The sequence below is a fragment of the Aspergillus glaucus genome, assembly GCF_001890805.1.
Source record: "Aspergillus glaucus CBS 516.65 unplaced genomic scaffold ASPGLscaffold_7, whole genome shotgun sequence".
NCBI lineage: Eukaryota > Fungi > Ascomycota > Eurotiomycetes > Eurotiales > Aspergillaceae > Aspergillus > Aspergillus glaucus.
The window spans coordinates 966814-984863 of record NW_019170459.1 but is presented as its reverse complement, the minus strand read 5'-3'; the positions used below and the strand labels follow the sequence as shown (position 1 = coordinate 984863).

The window sequence follows — 18050 nt, the reverse complement described above, 5'->3', positions numbered from 1 at the left end:
GACAGAGACACCATTCTTCCATCCACATCCACATCACAACAAGATGGATCCCTTCAAAGGCCTCCAAAAGCAAAGCACCGAAAATCTACCAAACTTATATCACCAAAAAGACCTCGCGGAACGCAAAATCAGACATGCTCGTAAGAAGCTCATAGCATATCATGATGAGAAGAAGCCTGAGATATACTTAGCTTATCCCAGACACTTCCCCATCCAAGCAATACAGCGAGCTCGTGAACTGGAAAAGCAGTACAACAGGGAAGCGACTAAACTTGGAGGTTTCTGGGTAAACGCTTCATCTCTAGAATCCAAAATCCAGCGATATATTGAGATCGTCACACAGATCTCTCTATCCGAATACCATGGCGATCTTGTCGAATGGCAGCGGACTGCAGAAGGGAGGAAACTGACCGAGCAGGTGCTAGCTCAGGGATACCGTGCTGGGACGTTTCTCGATAAGTGGTTATTCATTGGAACTCGGTGGCCTTGATGTGAACCTTTCAGTACTCGCCCAGTAGGACTTGCGGCCTGCAGAACGCTATATTTTCTTTCAATACTGCGTTCAAGCGCTTCGACGCTGTTGGAGAGCAGTGCCTGGAGATAAGCCTCACTCCAGTCTTGAAGACGAATCTGGTAAACCTTTCTGGGACATGCCTGGGAAATACATCCCCAAGAATATGCTCAGAGAACTTATCTCGCACACATACATTGAATATAGGTCCAATGAAGTTATTATTGGAGCCTCCAGCAAAAGAGGAAGGGATGAAACTCTTATCGATGCAGCTGTTGCTCAGATTGCTAAATATGAACACGCCGAGGATGATGGAACGGAAAATGACAATAATGAGTGGGACGAGATCTGATGATATTCGGGCCAGAGGTAATAAGGCTAACCCTTGAATCCTTCTGGAGCCAGCGGGCCTACTTAGGGCTCCTTTTCAATTGAAAGTTGAAATTGCGAGATAGCAAGATCATTCATACTAGTAATACCTATCTACACTTTTAATTATAACAAAAGTGCTGCCCTTTGGTATAAAAGCTTTCCATATTCGTCTTCGCAGAAACAGCCTAACCTAGCCTAACTTCAAAGAATGTCGAAGAAGTTGGAGACAGTAGTGAAATAGAAAATCTTACAATGGACAAACATGAGTTTCTGTTATCCAGGACCCTCCATCTGAGCTGTCTAGGGAGTTGTCTGCTTCCCGAATCAATTATGCGGATTTTGTAGTCCTGCATACCGAGTATGCTGTCAAGCCGGGTACGACGAAAAATAACAGCAACAACTGCCCCGAGACGTATACCAAATACGAAACTTGGCAGTCGTTCTCGATTTCCCTCATAATTGGTCACTCTACTATAAATTGTCAGCTACTATTGTTCGATCAATCCTCTGAGTATGATTGCGTCTTCTGCACGGTTGGCTGATGCGTACCTAAACTCCAACGAGATGGTCACCACCTGTTAAAACAACTTAGAGATCAGTTCTTGGATTTCGTCACCCTTGTCTGCCTCTGGAACCCTTTTGCGGGGCTTCTTAGCCAACAGTTTTCAGTCATTCTGGGGCTCTTTTGGCAGTGCCTTTGCAAAACAAGCAGCCATGTTCCCCCAGACCCAGGATCATGGTTGTTCCAAGGGTATCCTTCTTGTCCTCTAGAGTCATAGTGGGGCCCATCCACATAAATTTGCACGGTTCAACAAACAGCTCAACACTCTTGCCCTGCTAACCTGCAAAATTGGGTTGTGCGGGAAACCATGAAGTAGTGGAATCCGATTGTCGCAGTTCTATAGGCTTTGTTGGTTCATCAGTACTAGCCTCTGAGTCTAATTTGGGCTTAGAATCTAACAGTTTATACAGCTTTTGGTGCTTTTGCCTATCACTCATTGAGTATCAGAAAAGATAGATTCCATACAGGCTTGTTTCAATGTCCTTCATTCTGCCCCACTACCGGGGTTGAGGTTGGTCTGTAGGAGAGACGACTCGAACGAGTCCATCGACACAATAGCTCTTCAGGACTTGCTATACAGAATGATTAGCTGCTAGCCTTCTAGAATTCTCGGAGCATAGACGTGCCCAACGCCACAAATATTTGGCTCGTTATTTGTTGAATGACTGTGCCCTCGAGCTTTGTTTCTCGCTTTTCTAAGCTAATCCGGGACCTCTTGATTTCGAGACTGCGGCTCGTATATGGGCCCAACAACACTGTTTTCCCCTGTTGCAGCCATCTATGAGTACAGCAATGGCTTATTAGGACTCTCTGAAGACAATGATGGGAGGATTCATAGCAAGAGCATTAGAATCGAAGCAATTTTTAATTGGATCAAAGTACTTTCAAAGCACTTAATGAGTATTTCAGCAAGCACTAGGTGTTTATCTGACACAAACAACGGGACGCCTGACTTCATCAGCATCCGGATAAACTCCTAGAATAGGGCACCAAGCGTTCTTTTCGTCGTTTAGGCTGTTATAGTCTTTGAGGAGCTGTGATCTGAACTTCGACTGTATCAGGGGTCCCGAGGGTCTGTCCTAAACCGAATCCCACCTGGTTTATGACTGAGAGCGCCTCATTAGTATAGGAGATACTGTCTGTCTTTGACCATTGTTCAAACTATTCTCCTTCCATGTTGTATCTGCCATTGGGGATTTTCCCGCCTAAATACAGGTCTTTACGCATTGAGCGTTCCCCCCGCGTACAAATGGTGAAGAGCTTCAAAAGCATGTTTCTTAAGCTTCGCATTTGCTTCTAAAAAAAAAAAAAAAAAAAAAAGAAGAAGAAGTTGCTTCTCTGAGCTTTAATGGAAAACACAAGATGCTTCTGTGCTCTGATTTTCTTGAAAAGCTGCTTGCTTGCGGAGTTTTCAATTTTCAATTGTCAAAAGGTCTCTCCATTGCAATTCTGAGAGGGCAAATCTTTTTGTTCAGCTTGTCCCACCGTGAATTGATTATGCGACTTTGTATTCCCACACATCCTAGTTTACCCAAGAAGAGAGTATGCTTACCGTTGGCTTGTCTGGCAAGTCAGGAATGATAACCAGGAAGAAAAAAAGTCATGCTGGGTGTCTCTTGCCAAAGACATCATCCATAGCTTCTTGGCCGTGTTTGTACGCAAACAGGTGTGATGCCGTGACATTATCCGCGTCCATATGGACCCCCAGGATGGGGCATCAAGCGTCCTTATTATCATTCAAGCCGTTATAATCTTTCAGGAGTTGTGACCTGAACTTGGATTGCACCCCGTGGCCCCGGTCGCCTGCACCAGACCGAATCCCAAGACCAAGAGGGCTTGTTGTAAAGAGCTCCATGAACGCTTGTCTCTTACTCCGCTTTTGCTTTTTAAGTGAAGATTGTTTGCTCCGAGCTTCAAAAGATGACATGATACTTCTGCGCTATGGTTCTCTGGAAAAGCTGTCCTGTCTTCTCACTTCTCTACCACTCAACACACTCGCACTCGAATTCAGAGAGCGAAACGTCCGTGACTCTGCAACAAAGTCGATTCCACATCTGCACCAGCTGATCAGAACCCCGCGGGATACGACGTTGTACTTTGACTCTCTTTCGATCCCTCTTAATGTTGTCGTCTAAGCGGGTATTTCGCTGTGTAGTTCTGACGGCCCTTCGACTTTTGGGGGAAATTTAGCGAAATGAGGTTCTCGAGAGCCGACACTCTTGTACATGGTGGCATTACTCTGTTGGTAGTGGGAAGAGAAGAGATAATGATGAGTTGAAACTCCAGCTATCAGCAAGAATGGTTGTAGAAGGAAAGAGAGTTGAAGTATTGTGTCAAGACCATTATGCCATATTCCTGCTATCGTTTAGGAATAGATATTCCAAGTTGCTTTACAGCGCAATGACATGCAATGCACTTTTGAAGTAACCAGTAAGAAAACAAACAAGGGTCTTTAGTACTTTTTCTAGAGCTGGTCTACCCCACAATACCGCCTATCCAGTAGATATAAGCACTTCCATCCCCGCAATTTCTTTCCCAATCTCTCATCTCATCCCAACATGACTACCAAACAGAAACGCATCCAACTAACGCCATCCGAAATCCCAAATTCACCCAACTTTGACATCAAGGATTCATCTTTCTTTACCAAATGGAGCCATCTACCTTCGCCAGAAGAGGTTCGAGCACAGGCCAAAGCCCAGCATCTCACAAGAATCAATCCAGATGAGAGAAAAGCATACTCAATGGATGGACTTCATGTGAGACCGCCGTCTGTGCTGTTTGAAAACATGGGCCTACTGGTCAAATGGGGAACTGATACGCGACTATCAGAGACACAGTGTCTGTATGCCATTGGTAGATTTATTGGGGATAGTGTACCGGTTCCTGAAATGTATGGGTGGCGCACGGATGGGGATGAGCGGTTTATTTACATGGAACATGTGCAAGGGCAGAAGTCTGGGATACGATGGATCCCGATGAACGAAGTGCAGTTTGCCGCGAACTCCAAGCGAGTTTGGAGAAACTACGCCAAGTTGAACAGGATCCCCTAGACCCGTTTATAGGTAATTCTCTTGCGCATATCCAGATAATCTACTCTCCATGATCTAACTTCGCTTCTACTCAGGCAACATTTCCTGGGCCCCCCTTTACGATAGAGCCTTCAACATAAACTACATGTCCGAAGCAGGACCATTCACCACAGTCCTCGATTTCCATAATTGGTTCACATTCCTCCACCGGAGAAGGATGACCGATCCCTATTCCGTCCCTATCGAACCATTTCGCCATCAACTACCGGATGACAGTGCCATTGTGTTTACGCATAATGATTTCTACCAAAGTAACATTATTGTAACGGCGCCTCGACCATATCGTCTTCTGGCAATTGTTGATTGGGAACAGTCTGGCTGGCTTCCGGCTTACTGGGAGGCTCGCAAGGCGCTGTGGAGTGTTGGTCGGGAGGAAGAGTGGTCCACAAAGTATTTGCCGATGATATTGGAGCTATATAGTAGCACTTGGGAGCCGTGGGATTACTATACTCTGGCTATGGAGTGTTAGTGGTTCTAAGAAGCATTGGAGCCATGTCATCTCGTATGCACGGTGTTGAAGAGAATAATGAATGCCTTTGATACTATGCCTTCTCGAATACTTTCGGCGCATCCTGAACAACCAACCCAGCACTAGCTTCAACAAACCCCTCCGAAACAAACCTCTACACATAACTATACAACCAATTCTAACAATTAGGCGCCTACCCGAAGTCAGCCATAGCATCCCCTACACCGCAAAACAAACAGACCATACCTCCGGATCAAAAGGCTTAGCACTCCTCCTAGGCGGCTTTACCACCGTCGCAACAGACTCCAACCGATCCCGCGCAATCGTATCTATCGACCGCTCCGTACCGACAGGATCAGCTACATACTTATCCTCAACTCCAGCCAGCGGGATGAGGTTGTATTCGGAGAGTGTGTCAGTAACGATGTTATAGTTGCGCGCGAATTGGAGGTGGAAACCTGTTGCTGGGTTTCCGTCGACTTGGAGGAGTTTGCCTAGGGTGTGGTTGTTGGGTTTGGGGATCCAGATGGCATAGTGGGCGGGTTTGGGGCCGTTGTTGAGGAGGGCTAGGTAGATTGTGCGGGTCATTTTTGACACAGTATGCCGGGGACAAGGGTTCTGGTTAAAACTGGTTGTTAGAAAAAGTGAGAAGCATTGATGAGTCTTAAAGAATTGATATAGAGTCTATGTGCCCAAGATAAGCGCTTAGAAGCACGCCAGCTTCCATTATCCGTAGGCGCGCCTGTCAGATGACGGCAGGCAACCTCTGGCGGTCAATATGAAGCGATCATGGCTACTCAAAAATTGACTTGTATGTACGTAGTTGGTAACAGTGGGGCTAAACCATTGGATATATATATATATTGCTTCTATCTATTTGTTCACCATAGCGTCCAACGCGTACATAACCACCATAGCTTCGACTATCCACACCCAGAAGAAAACAAAGAGTGATCAAATACTATCACCAAGTCCTCAGCCCCCCCCCTTCCCCCACCCAAAATCAGTGCCCAGTGTTGTATTCGTACCCATATGCACCCCGAAAATCACTGATGTAATCCAAGCTCTCCATACCCCATAGTTGCAACACCCCTTCCACTGACATCACCTCCACTTCATCCGCATTTCTCCTACTTCAATCACCAATTCCTTCATTCCATACCAACTACCAGTAATAAATCAAGAAAATTTAAAATACAGAATGGCCGTCCCGTTCATCCCCATCTTCCCGATCTGCTTCCAGTGCGGAACGGACCAGAATCCGTGTCGGTGTAAGGTTGTTGGGCCGACGATTGGTATGTTTCTTTCATTTTTTGTACTGTACAGGTGATTGGAGGGGTTGCTAATGGGAGCAGGTTTTGTGGTTACTATTCTCGCAGCTGTATGTACTGCCATCCACCAAACATACGCGAGCGTATAAACAGTGTATGATGAACGATACTGACAACAATTGCATAGGTCGTCTGCTATCCCGCCTCGCTCTTCTGCGGCTGTTGCATGACCAAGACTGGAAAGGAGTGAGTTCTTTTCTCTCCGATCGATCAATGGACTAGCTGACGATGTAGTATGCTTGCGTATCCCGTGAAATTGAACGCGCAAGTTAGCGATCTCATACCTATATGATATGGCGTTCGCGGAGTATGGAAGTACAATTAGGTAATTTAGTTGTTAATGGATTGGAATAGTGTGTAGTTTAGTTGTCATCAAATCAATTAAAACTAGTCCTAGTGTGACAATAAACCAACAACAGCAAGGTATCGAGTCAACCATCGAAACAATAACTAGACAATCTTGAACCAAGCAAAGGGGAAAAATTGAACACAAACGACATTGAATCGTAAACATAAACCAAAGGATATATAGCCGCCAGTCAATGTTTAGCATTTATTTGAACTTCTCCTTGAGCTTCTGGAAGAGCCCACTGCCGCGGTGTTTCTTCTTCTGTTCCTTGGCCACATCGTTCGCTTTTCCTTGTGCCTCGTCGGCATAATCCTTGCGAACGGGTCCGTTACCGTTACCATTCGTCGCGGAAGTGTCACCAGCGCCAGTTTGCTTGGATTCTCCCGGCTTAAACCGATCCTGTTTAGGCTCAGAGGACTTAGTTCCAGTCTGTCCTGCACCGGCCGCTGCCCTAGAAGTGGATCCAGAAGTTCTGGGTGGTCCTGTCAAGCTGCTGTGTCCACGGGAGTCAGTATGGGTTCCTTCAGAGATGGCTTTCCCAATATCTTTGTCCTCTACCCCCGTTGTGGCTCCGGCTCCTTCCGGGGCCGAAGTGTCTTTGGGACTAGAGACTTCGGGTGCTCTGGATTCGGCAGGACCTGTTGTGACAGTTGGTCCTTCAGATGAAGGGGAAGACACGCCTGTGGCGTTAGAAACCCCAGGCGCTTTGGAAGTAGCAACCCCGGTCGTGACTGTTGGCTCCGATGGAGATGGCGAGCGAGGGGACACTTGTCCCGACTGGAATGCACCGCTGGTAGTGACAGGCGCAGTCTCTGTTGTTGCGGCGGTGGTCGTGGGACCTGGTGTTCCGCCCGCCTCGGTGGGCTTGACCTTTTGTTTCAACTCGTCTTCCAACTCCTTCTTTTCCTCCACGGCACCTTTGCTAGCCGCGGCCTCCGGGTCCCGGTGTGCCTCGGAGATAGAGTTCCTCACTCTGCTCGGAACCTCACTCACCGGGCCACCAGCACCGCTGCTGGAGTTTTGTTTCTGAGATTCGAGCGGGACGGCAGAGGCGAGACCAACAGTAGTCGCAGATGGTGTGGCAGTTTCAATGGTGATACCTGTGTCTGTCAAACCGACACTCTCACCGTCGACTGGCAGACCCGATTCGGGGATGATTTTACTTTGACGACGTCCGCCGCTGGGGTTGGAATGGGACGCAGCCGGGTTCGTAGCGGTGGGCAGTCCTGCGAGCGAGCCACTGGGATCCTGCTCATACCCGGCTAGATCGGTGCGGACGGTCGACTGGACGGTGCTCGAGTGAGTGGTGCTGGGGTCGGGAACCTTCTCTCCGGGCTTCAACTTGATAGGGTTGCTCGCACCACTGGAGGCAGGAATGGGGTTCACGGAAAATGTTTCTGCCTCATTTGCAGGCGTGTCTGGGAATGAACCAGGCACGCCTTCATTATTTTTGTTTTCAAATGGGACTTGCTTCGCCAGGTTGGCCGTTGTCGACTCGGGAGCAGCGGAGGATAGGGTGGAGGCTTTCTTCTCGCTTTCCTTGGGAACGTTGGCTACCAGAGCAGCCGTTGATGAGTCTGGTGTCACTCCCGACATGACTGCAGCACCAGTGAGTTGAGGAATATTGGTGATGGCAGGGCTTTTAATTTGGTCAGGGTAGAGAACGTTGTTGATGTTGCCGCCGATGCTTTCCTGAGGGGCACTGCTATCGGTAGTCCAGTTACCATCCACGACAAACTATGATAAGTATAAAAGTTAGCTAGGAGTAGGCACGCCATGCTGACGTTATAGAAGACTAAAATGACTTGAGCAGGTAAACGTGATAGTAGAGGGTAAGTGAGTATGACGTCAGGAATGGCTTGACAGGCCGGCATTGAAACATTGGTAGATACACACCTTGTACTGTATTTTCTCGTCCGTATCGGGAAGCGAGACTGTCTTCTCAAAGACATCACCATTTCTGTCAAGTTGAACAGTCTTCCCCCAGTCGTCAAAGGTCCCGGTAACAAAGACTTCATTCCCATTATACGGCCTGCCATACCAAAGCACGTTCAGTCAGTAACTGAATGATCAAGATGAGTAATGAAAAACAGTTTCTGGCCGATCAAGGCACAGTGGTCGATCCAAATACGCCGGACCATGGACGGTGACAGAAGTGTAGCAGTCGCATTGGATGGAAGTAGACTCACCATCGGAACGTGAAGCTGCCCATTTTGGCGGCGGGTGGAGAGAGTGGGTAACTTGCTCAGAGACGGAGAATCAACCACGGGTGACACGAGGTCCAAGGGTCAGAAATGAGAGAGGGTTAATAGTATGTATGTACTTTGTATGATGAGTATGTATGTACTTTGTATGATGAAGTATTAATACTTGTATGGGGAGTGTACAGTGGACAGAAAAGATAACGGGAAGACGTGATGATATCAAGTCATGTGGTCAGCCTCGGCTTACAGTACGGCAATATAATTATGCAAATATTTACAGCTACGACAAGGCAGTGATAATGAAGCTTAGAGTGGACTAAATTTCTATAAATAATTTGTATAGAAATAGAATTAATATTTTTCTTTCTGACTATTTCTGTGATGGCACTGGATACTACGCAGTATGTTTGTTTCACTGCAGTGGCAATATACAAAGCACCGAATATGGGACTCTACCTTTTTTTTTTTTTTTTTTTGATTTCCTACTCAACTAGTTTGATTCTAGATTTCTTTCTTTCTTTTTTCTGAATATTCTTTGCTTTTTGTGGAAAACCCGACTAGGAGAGTGCAAGAATGTCCGTTTGCGGCATTGCCTGTGGTATTCCGGGGATGGATGACTTCAACAACTGCGATACTACATTTTTATTGGATATGTAACAGACAAAAATCAGCTGTATAATTTTAAGAAACTTCATAAAAGAGTCAAGACAACTGTAAAGACAAGAGACTGTTTGTCATGCCCGTATGCTCCATACACGTACAGTCCGGAATCGCAATGTTCTAGAAAACACCTGGAAAACAAAGGACCGGTCCTTGCATTCTGCACCAACAACCCTGGAGAGGAATTGCTTTTCCGGATGCAATACGAGGCTCTCTAAACTGGGGATAGGAGCCGAATCTGACATTTAACCTCACACGCTATTCTTCCTGTTCATCACGAAGCCACTATTGGGGGATTATTGCCTGCTAGTCCTGCTGCGGCCGCTTTGGCTAGTGACGTCGATCCCGAAGCTGCTGAAGTCCGTGTGCTGCAGAAGGATACAGTAGAATGAACATAGAAATGCTAGAATCATAATAGAATAGAAGCGGAAGAATGCAAGAAATCAAAGACCATTGCAGTATAACCAGTAGCTTTATGTGTTATCAAGACTGGCTCCATAAACAAGAAACGATGTTGAATCCACTGACTCTAGCTTTCCGTCACTTCCTGCTTCTCCCCGCCCTTTTCGCACTCGCTCTCTTCTCTTCTCTCTCTTCCCCTCTTCCTTCCTCTCTTCTACTCACACTTCTTCTCTTCTCTTCTCTTCCTCTTCTCTATCCTGATCTCGTCGCTTTCTGTATTTGTGCCATCTTTGGCTTCATTTACAGTCTTTATCACCGTCCAATCCTCCTCCATCTGATAACATCATCGCTCATCTCCCGGTCGGTTGGAGCTCTCCCGTTGCTACAATAACCCCGCCATCCGCCTTGTGGCCGTATTCCAAAACACCAAATTTCGCTCTCTTTATTCGACATTTCTTTCAATAGACCTCAGCTCTCATAGAAGGAGGGGGGAAAAAAAAAAAAGGAAGAAAGAAATCCGGTGCAAAAACAAGTCAAATGTACGTTGTGTTTGAGGTCCCAGTTAAAATTACTACATGGCCGATACCCACCCTATCATATCCTCTACTCTCACACCCCTTATCCTACCCCGTGTTCTATAAATGCTTCCTTTTCCCCCATCGATAGACTGGCTTCTCCCGTGTTCTAACCTGGCTTCTGACTTCCTTCCAGAATCCTTCCCATTTCTCTCTTCGCCTCCCCGCGATTTACGTCGCACCGTCCCAACCTCTTAACCCCTCTCGTCGTCCGTGCGGCCGGAGTGGTGTCCTCTCCGGCCCTTTTTTCCAGCAACATGGCAGACAATTCGTTCCCGGGCACCAACCCTTTCCTCAAGGTGTCCAGCAACAGCAGCAAAGGTGACTCGTCCCCTGTGTTCCAGCAGATCTCGGAGGAGGACGAATATGAGGTGACGTCACCAACCGATGCCACTTTCAAGAGTGCCAACGTCGGTGCATCGTCTGGAACAGCTTATGGAGGCAATTCTCGTGATGAAGAAGCAACAGCAACACTAGATACTGGTATTCGATTTGGCCGGAGCCCATTCAGTCAAGATGGGGATGATGATAATGACACTTTCGGCGAAGCGCCAGAGCCCACTCGTCCCAGCGGCTTAGACCCCGGATTCCCCAGCAACTATGCGCTGGGTCGTCGCACTTCGGTATCAGCAGAGTCGTTGAATCCTACATCCGCCGGTTCAGACAGCTGGACGCCGCCTAACCATCCAAAGTCTCAAGAGCAGCTCTCTCGCTTGCGGGCCGCTGTCAGCGGAAACTTCCTCTTTGCCCACCTAGACGATGACCAGTTCAAGACCGTGCTCGATGCGCTTGTCGAGAAACCTATTCCCGCCAAGGATATCAAGGTCATTACTCAAGGCGATGCAGGTGACTATTTCTACGTTGTCGAAAAAGGTAGCTTCGAAATTTACATCCATCCCTCCGGAGCTGTCCAGCCCGGCCCGGATGGCATGGGTAACAAAGTAAGCACCACTGGACCTGGAAGCTCCTTTGGTGAGCTGGCTCTCATGTACAATGCTCCGCGTGCCGCGACCGTGGTGTCAGTGGACCCTAAGAGCACACTCTGGGCTTTGGACCGCATTACCTTCCGCCGGATCCTCATGGACTCAGCTTTCCAGCGTCGTCGCATGTATGAGGCTTTCTTGGAAGAAGTTCCCTTGCTGTCGTCTCTCAAACCGTACGAGCGGTCTAAGATTGCAGATGCGCTGGATGCCATCAAATATTCGGCAGGCTCTACTATCATCACGGAGGGCGATCCAGGCGATGCCTTCTATCTGCTCGAATCGGGTGAGGCTGAAGCGTACAAGGAAGGTGAAGAGGGCTCTGTTAAAGACTACAAGCGTGGTGACTATTTCGGTGAACTCGCCCTGTTGGATGACAAGCCCCGAGCCGCCAGTGTCGTCGCCAAGACCGATGTCAAAGTTGCCAGATTGGGTCGGGATGGATTCAAGCGGTTATTGGGGCCTGTCGAGAAGATACTGCGCAGAACCGAATATGGATCCCGGCCCAACACCGCAACATCGACATCGTAAGGTGTCGATCTGAAACGGGGAGGGGGGGTTTTGTTGTTTCATATGTTTATGAACTTTGTTTCTTTGGTTTGGTTTGTCGGGATTTCTGCATAATAATGATTCCACTCCCATTCACGGATTCAGTCATTGGGAAATTATCAAGAGAAGCAAAAGAAGTCTTCTGTCCCTGTCGTCAACGCAATTGGATGGAGTATTCGTGCATGGTGATATTATTAAGTTTACTTTCCTTGTCTCGTTACTGGATTTGATTTCAAAGGTGTCTTTTCTACTCAGGGTTTGGGCTTCTATCCCCGGCCGGCACCATGCTGGTCGTACCACACCGGCAAACTGTCGTTGACTTTGTTTTTGTCTCGTAGCATTATTTCCACTGTTTCAATACAAAGTACTTCTTAAATGACCACAACTTCTGAATTGATCAAATTGAGTATGCTACCTCTCAACCACGAGATCACTTCTCAATACCCATTTTTCCCCGTTGAGGACTTCCTTGCCCTCATGCAGCATGCACCGGTCCCCATGCCGATGCAACAAGGCCATCCCCATCCCCGGAGCAACTGAGATGGGTTCCGGATTGCGATTCCAGCGAGTAGGCTCGGGATAAAAGACTGTCTCTCCACCAGCGCAGTTGGATAGATAGATGAGGAGAGTCCAGGTTGTGCGAGCCTGGACGGGAGGAGTATGCTTATTCGTAAAGGTGACGGCATTCGTATCGTCATCTACTTCATTAGTCCCCAGTACACACTTACTCTAGAGAAAAACGGGAATACTCACAATGCTGCGCAAAAAACTGCCCCGTCTTGTACCGATACACCCTGATATTCGAATTCAACCCCAACGGCTCCCCACCCCACATCTCCTTCACACTCCTCCTCTTCTCCCCCTCATCCTGATCATAATCATCATCCTCCATCCTCCCCGTCAAAACCAACTCCCGCAACGCCGTCGAACTCCACAACATCTCCGCAAAAACGTCATCCTGGATTTGGAAGCGGTCGTTGACGCGCACTGCCTCGTCCCTTTTTGGCTTGCCGGGGGTTGTGATTAGCGGGAGGGATGCTAGGAAGGAGACGTAGGTTTTGCACAGGTTGGCTGTGAAGTAATTGGGGATTAGGTAGATTTGGTCGTGGAGGAGGGGGGTTAGAGATAGGTCTGAGGGGGAGACGAGGGGACGGAGGGGAGGCCAGTTGATGGTATTGTTGGCATTGCTAGTATTGTTGTTGCTGTTGGCGGTGGATTTGGGATTGGGCTGGGGGTCTTTTTTGGATTTGGATTTGGGGGGCATTTTCTCTCTTTTATTTTTTATGCTGTTTTTGTGCCTTCGTTTTTAGGTGATGGTGATTCACTGGGATTAATGCCAGTCTTAAGGGATTACTTGCATACTAAGATTGAGAGGTGAATCTATCGATCTTCACTGATACTGAGCCTCCGGATTATTTACGGTGGAGCTAGCGGAGCCGAAAAACTCAGCAATGTATCTACATTTCTGCCTGTTTTAAGCTACACTAAATCCGGTTTGATATATAGCAGCGTATATACCATCCATTAGCTACTATAATACCATTGTATGCACTACAAAGGTGTCATGATGTATAAAGGACTGTATAAAAACGGAATAATATTCCTCCACAGGAACGGAAAATCCCTGACGGACCAATCAGCGCCCGCACGGCCCCGGCATTGAATTTGCTCTGCCGCCTCTCACCGCCCGGCGCTTTCAGAGTCTCTCCTCTCCTCCTCCAATCCTTACCTGTTCTCCGTTCCCCAAAAAAGAAAAAGAGAAAAAAAAGTTCCTTTCGATCTCCCTCCTCCTCCCTTCCCTTCCCCTCCCTCCAGCTGCAACTGGCTTGTCATGTCGTCGCAGACCATGACAGCGCCAGCGCTGGGTCATCGTCCTCCCCCTCCTAATTCCGGGCCCGACATGCCCTTCTACGACGATTATACCCACCCCGACAACCGCGATATTTCCTCCCCGCTCAGCGACTCCGCAATCCGCGCCGTGAACAATTCGACAACCTCCGACCAACCTACCTCTCCTCCTCCCTCTGCGCCGCTTCATTCGCACGACTTACCCTCCCTTTCTTCCCCGTTTTCTACTCCCTCCGGCGGCATTGGTGACGGTCTTGGTGATGGCGATGGAATGGCGGGAATCAAAGCGGAGCCGGATGATGAGACAATGAATGGGTCGGAAGGCCATCAGACTGATCTCAGACGGCAGTCCGCTGCTAGTGCGCTGTTGGCCCAGCTTCTTGGGAATCAATCAACAGAGCAACCGTCATCCGCAGATGTTGATCAATCTCTTTATCAGTTTCAAGGAGAACAGATACAGCAATCGGTATCGGCACCGCCAGCTGAGCCATTCACCCCCAATGCCCCAGAGGACAACCATAACAATGCGCATCCAACAGGTGGTGATGCCCAGATGCCAGATTATCCACCATTACCGTCGACGGAGGATTTTGGCAGGGATCATCACTCTGCGCCTGCTGAGCAGGCCTCGGGACACGATCAGTTTTCGGTCCCGGCTGACTTAAGCCAGCAGGATGAACACAGTGCAGATGCAGAACAGCAAGGGCCATTTACTACCAACCCCGACGATGCCGAAGCCAATGCTTTTTTACAACCACCGCCAAAGACGTCCGATCCCTCTGCGATAGAAAGTCTCACGGATCCCTTATTGATGGCGAAAACGAATCTCGACCAAGGCGATTACTTTAATGGACCGTTCGATATCGCAGCCGACCCCAAGACGCCGTTTGGGGATTTAGAACATAATGAGATGCTGACCGCAGCCTATCTCTCCCAAAATGCAGATTTATCGGCCCTGGGGTTATCGGGTGATCCGCTGCATCAGGATGGGACCGGTTCGGTCGCCGGGTCAGAACCTCGCATTCAGGCCTTTGCAAAATTGGAATTCGACGATGGGCATTTCTACTGCAATACGTATTCGTTTATCCTTGGACGAGATGTACGAGCCGCTCGCGCAGCCCATCAGCGGGAGTTTCAGGTCAAACAAGCGGTGCGCAATTCGAGACCAAAGAGTTCAAGCGGTGGCAACGCATCACACACGCCGATTCGCGTTAAACATGAGGGCAGTGGCATTCTTGAGAGTGTTGTTAGCGATCGTGGTGGGATCATGGGCTTCGACCCCGAAGTACCGTCCCGTCGTCCCATGAGCCGGAGGTCGTCCAATTCGTCTTTTGGTGAATCGGGTCCTCCGTTACTGGCAACTCCGGCCCAGCTCCAATCGACCGACTACAATGCCCTTGCTATGCAATCGCTCAATGAGGAGAGCAATGATGCGAAACCCGTCGATGCCCTGGCTCTACTACCTTCCCCCGATTCGTGTCCTACTATCCCTATCCACCCTCCGGCCACCGTGGATGGCAGCGCGGCTGGTCATCGAGGTATCTCTCGGAAACATGTTAAGATCGCATACAACTTTGACAAGAGCCTTTTTGAGATGGAAGTGATGGGAAGAAACGGTGCTTTTATCGGAGCCGATTGGCTATCGCCTAGTCAGATCAGGCCTTTACATAGCGGCGATTACATCCAGATTGGAGGTGTGCGCATTCGCTTTTTACTTCCCGACGTACCCATTGGTGAAACAGGAGCCGAGCGAATGGAGGAACAATACATGGAAGACGACGAGAATGCTATCGCATCATTTGATGTCGAAGACATCAATGCAGATGGGACCGAGAATCGTGGAAGCGATGCATCGAAGAAGGATGCTTCGAAGGCGGCACGACTTGTTCTTAAGACCAAGGACGCTGACTTCTCGCAACAAATACAGTCGTCTATTGAAGGTGATAGTTCTCAACAGCCCGCGCGTCGTCGCGGGCCAGGGCGACCTCCCAAGGATGGGATCATGTCCAAGAGAGAACGTGCGGAACTTGCCAGAGAGCAGAAGCTGGCCGCAAAACGCGAAGCCAACGGCGGAGTCACTCCACCTCCTCAGAACAAACCAAAGGCTGGCAAGACCCCTGCCGGTCCTCGAGATTCCATCAGTGCGGCCAGTGGCCAAGGTGCTGCGTCTGCGAGTGTTCCTGCTGTTCCTGCTCCTAGTGCCCCTGTGACCGGTGGCGCCGAATCGCCTGGTTCAAAACCAGAAAAGCGAAAATATACCAAAAGGAAGAAGGCGGACGGCACGCTTATGGATACGCCTCTCCCGTCCACCGAGGGCGGCAGCCAATTTCCCATGGAGCAGCGTCCGGAGGAGTTTATCAAGGCCCCACCTCTCAAGAAGCGCAAGCCATCACGGTCACCGTCGCCCAACTATCCTCCCGAGTCTGCCTACACGCCCGAGGATCTCGCCAAACCACCATACAACTATGCTGTGCTTATTTTTGATGCTCTGACGGATGCTGGAACACCAATGACACTCAAGCAGATCTACCGTGCGTTAAAGCTGAAATACCCATATTTCCGGTTCAAATGCGAAACGGAGGGTTGGACATCAAGTGTCCGTCACAACCTGAACGGCAACAGTCATCTGTTCATGCATGCGGAGCGAGATGGCAAGGGATGGTCATGGCAACTCCGGCCTGGAGCGTCGGTCGAAAAGGAAAAGAAGAGACGTCCATCGCCGCCGCCGCCATCGTCGCATACCCCTGTCCCGCCTACCCAGCCGTACATGGCGCCGCCGGGGTACACAAGTGCTGCGAATGGCCAGGCGAATATGGTCAATCAACATTTTCAATTCCCGCCGTCGATGGCACCCAGCCCTTACGCACCTCCACCGGCGCCGGCGCCCGCACCAGGTCCTCCCCCTGTTCATGCTCCAGCGCCTGCTCCTGCCCCGCCGCCGCCGCCGCCGCCGCCGCAAGCCCCAGCACAACAGCCTCCAGCACCGCAGCAGACAACGGGACCAAGTCCAAGTCCTGCACCAGCACCTACGCAATGTCCGACTGCTCCAGGACAGGCGCCAGGACCACCTCCAGCTCCTGCGCCTACTTCAACGCCGGCACCGGTTCCAAATTCGGTTCCAGCACCTCCTCCCGCTCCCGCTCCTGCTCCGACTACTGCTCCCCCGTCTGCTCCTCAACCTCAACCTCAACCTCAACACACAAGTCCTTATCCTCCAGCACCTCCTCAACCTCCTCAACCTCCTCAAGTACCTTCACCTGCACCTGCACCCGCTCATAACCCAGCCCCGACACCTGCACCCTTCTCAATTCCCAGTCCTATTCGAAACAGTCTTCCTCGTGCCTTTGCTCAAACCGTGCCTACTACCTACACCTCTCCCTACGCATTCGACCCTCCACTGCAACTGGCCCAATTCCAGCAGTCGCACCAGCAATCGCAGCCCCTTCACGCACCGCCGCTGCCGCCGCCGCCACCGCCGCCGCAGCAGCAGCAACAACAGCAACCACCGCAACAGCCACCTCAACAACCGCAGTACCAGCAGGCACCACAGCCACATCCCCAGCCTGCATATCCTCCGCCACAGAATCCCGCTCCTATGCCAATGATGAACCACCAGCCACAGGGATTCGCGCCCAACCCAGGTCCTCCACCTATGCCGCCCCCGCCGCCGCCGCCGCCGCCACAGCAACAGCAACAGCCACCGCCGTTCAATGCCGGCCCGGCAGAGCCAAGTACAGGGCCTATGGAAGAAGATATGTCGTTCAAAGAGCGAGCTGGTAAAGCGATTGATGACTTTGAAGCTGTCCTCATGGAAGACTACGATGACAAGAATTACATCCGTGAGGTGCTTCGAAGTGCGCGTGCTCGTGTTCTGGGCGATGCCACGGAGAGTTCCTTCCCTGGGGGAGAACCTAAAGATGAGGCGGTTATCTATGATGCGCTGCGGAATCTGGTTGGTAGCCTTGAGGGGTAGGGGTCAGACAAAAGAAAATATAGCGGTTTCTACGGAGTACACCTGGCGGCAGACGGTTCGGTTCCGATTAAACGAATTACGAATTGGGAATTATATCTTTGTCATGATTACGAGCGTTTCAAGGAGTTTTCTTTTTCTTTTTTTTTTTTTTTTTTTTTTTTTGGGAATATCTC

At 49.6% G+C, this 18050-nt stretch overlaps 10 protein-coding genes across 10 annotated transcripts; 6 read left to right on the top strand and 4 right to left on the bottom strand.

Annotated features, from left to right (window-relative positions):
- Nucleotides 1-36: 36 nt before the first annotated feature.
- Nucleotides 37-490, top strand: ASPGLDRAFT_57093 (uncharacterized protein; the record flags this gene model as incomplete). Its single annotated transcript, XM_022548232.1, has 1 exon — nt 37-490. Exon 1 carries the CDS (start codon nt 44-46, stop codon nt 488-490), a length of 447 nt encoding a protein of 148 aa, XP_022402446.1. The 5' UTR covers nt 37-43.
- A 2547-nt stretch (nt 491-3037) lies between these two features.
- On the bottom strand, nt 3038-3811 carry ASPGLDRAFT_45773 (uncharacterized protein). Its single transcript, XM_022546317.1, has one exon. The coding sequence runs from the start codon at nt 3370-3372 to the stop codon at nt 3163-3165; it is 210 nt and encodes a 69-aa protein (XP_022402445.1). The 5' UTR covers nt 3373-3811; the 3' UTR covers nt 3038-3162.
- A 192-nt stretch (nt 3812-4003) lies between these two features.
- Nucleotides 4004-5006, top strand: ASPGLDRAFT_65689 (phosphotransferase family protein; the record flags this gene model as incomplete). The annotated part of the gene is made up of 3 exons (XM_022548929.1): nt 4004-4401; nt 4434-4510; nt 4573-5006. The coding sequence occupies 3 exons, from the start codon at nt 4004-4006 to the stop codon at nt 5004-5006; spliced, it is 909 nt and encodes a 302-aa protein (XP_022402444.1).
- Nucleotides 5007-5055: 49 nt separating this feature from the next.
- Nucleotides 5056-5668, bottom strand: ASPGLDRAFT_45770 (uncharacterized protein). Its single transcript, XM_022546316.1, has 2 exons — nt 5253-5668; nt 5056-5199 (listed from the first exon to the last, which is right to left on the bottom strand). Exons 1-2 carry the CDS (start codon nt 5592-5594, stop codon nt 5185-5187), a joined length of 357 nt encoding a protein of 118 aa, XP_022402443.1. The 5' UTR covers nt 5595-5668; the 3' UTR covers nt 5056-5184.
- Nucleotides 5669-6126: 458 nt separating this feature from the next.
- On the top strand, nt 6127-6768 carry ASPGLDRAFT_147325 (uncharacterized protein). Its single transcript, XM_022541920.1, has 4 exons — nt 6127-6301; nt 6362-6387; nt 6465-6523; nt 6572-6768. Exons 1-4 carry the CDS (start codon nt 6208-6210, stop codon nt 6627-6629), a joined length of 237 nt encoding a protein of 78 aa, XP_022402442.1. The 5' UTR covers nt 6127-6207; the 3' UTR covers nt 6630-6768.
- Nucleotides 6769-6890: 122 nt separating this feature from the next.
- Nucleotides 6891-9066, bottom strand: ASPGLDRAFT_169189 (carbohydrate-binding module family 48 protein; the record flags this gene model as incomplete). Its single annotated transcript, XM_022542687.1, has 4 exons — nt 8876-9066; nt 8583-8718; nt 7363-8423; nt 6891-7137 (listed from the first exon to the last, which is right to left on the bottom strand). Exons 1-4 carry the CDS (start codon nt 8896-8898, stop codon nt 6891-6893), a joined length of 1467 nt encoding a protein of 488 aa, XP_022402441.1. The 5' UTR covers nt 8899-9066.
- An 823-nt stretch (nt 9067-9889) lies between these two features.
- On the top strand, nt 9890-10510 carry ASPGLDRAFT_1386841 (uncharacterized protein). Its single transcript, XM_022541632.1, has one exon. It carries the CDS (start codon nt 9984-9986, stop codon nt 10341-10343), a length of 360 nt encoding a protein of 119 aa, XP_022402440.1. The 5' UTR covers nt 9890-9983; the 3' UTR covers nt 10344-10510.
- Nucleotides 10479-12235, top strand: ASPGLDRAFT_1387028 (cyclic nucleotide-binding domain-containing protein). The gene is made up of 2 exons (XM_022541635.1): nt 10479-10491; nt 10664-12235. Exon 2 carries the CDS (start codon nt 10785-10787, stop codon nt 12036-12038), a length of 1254 nt encoding a protein of 417 aa, XP_022402439.1. The 5' UTR covers nt 10479-10491; nt 10664-10784; the 3' UTR covers nt 12039-12235.
- A 232-nt stretch (nt 12236-12467) lies between these two features.
- ASPGLDRAFT_123457 (uncharacterized protein) lies at nt 12468-13320 on the bottom strand (the record flags this gene model as incomplete). Its single annotated transcript, XM_022540401.1, has 2 exons — nt 12468-12754; nt 12810-13320. The coding sequence occupies 2 exons, from the start codon at nt 13318-13320 to the stop codon at nt 12468-12470; spliced, it is 798 nt and encodes a 265-aa protein (XP_022402438.1).
- Nucleotides 13321-13712: 392 nt separating this feature from the next.
- ASPGLDRAFT_45763 (forkhead domain protein) lies at nt 13713-18039 on the top strand. Its single transcript, XM_022546315.1, has one exon. The coding sequence runs from the start codon at nt 13888-13890 to the stop codon at nt 17875-17877; it is 3990 nt and encodes a 1329-aa protein (XP_022402437.1). The 5' UTR covers nt 13713-13887; the 3' UTR covers nt 17878-18039.
- The last annotated feature ends 11 nt before the right edge of the window (nt 18040-18050 follow it).

Coding starts and splice junctions, on each gene's coding strand:
- ASPGLDRAFT_45773 (XM_022546317.1), bottom strand. CDS start 3,372: ATGTCATCTTTTGAAGCTCGGAGCAAACAATCTTCACTTAAAAAGCAA.
- ASPGLDRAFT_45770 (XM_022546316.1), bottom strand. CDS start 5,594: ATGACCCGCACAATCTACCTAGCCCTCCTCAACAACGGCCCCAAACCC.
- ASPGLDRAFT_147325 (XM_022541920.1), top strand. CDS start 6,208: ATGGCCGTCCCGTTCATCCCCATCTTCCCGATCTGCTTCCAGTGCGGA. Junction 6,302..6,361: donor GGTTGTTGGGCCGACGATTG/GTATGTTTCTTT, acceptor TAATGGGAGCAG/GTTTTGTGGTTACTATTCTC. Junction 6,388..6,464: donor TGGTTACTATTCTCGCAGCT/GTATGTACTGCC, acceptor ACAATTGCATAG/GTCGTCTGCTATCCCGCCTC.
- ASPGLDRAFT_1386841 (XM_022541632.1), top strand. CDS start 9,984: ATGCAAGAAATCAAAGACCATTGCAGTATAACCAGTAGCTTTATGTGT.
- ASPGLDRAFT_1387028 (XM_022541635.1), top strand. CDS start 10,785: ATGGCAGACAATTCGTTCCCGGGCACCAACCCTTTCCTCAAGGTGTCC.
- ASPGLDRAFT_45763 (XM_022546315.1), top strand. CDS start 13,888: ATGTCGTCGCAGACCATGACAGCGCCAGCGCTGGGTCATCGTCCTCCC.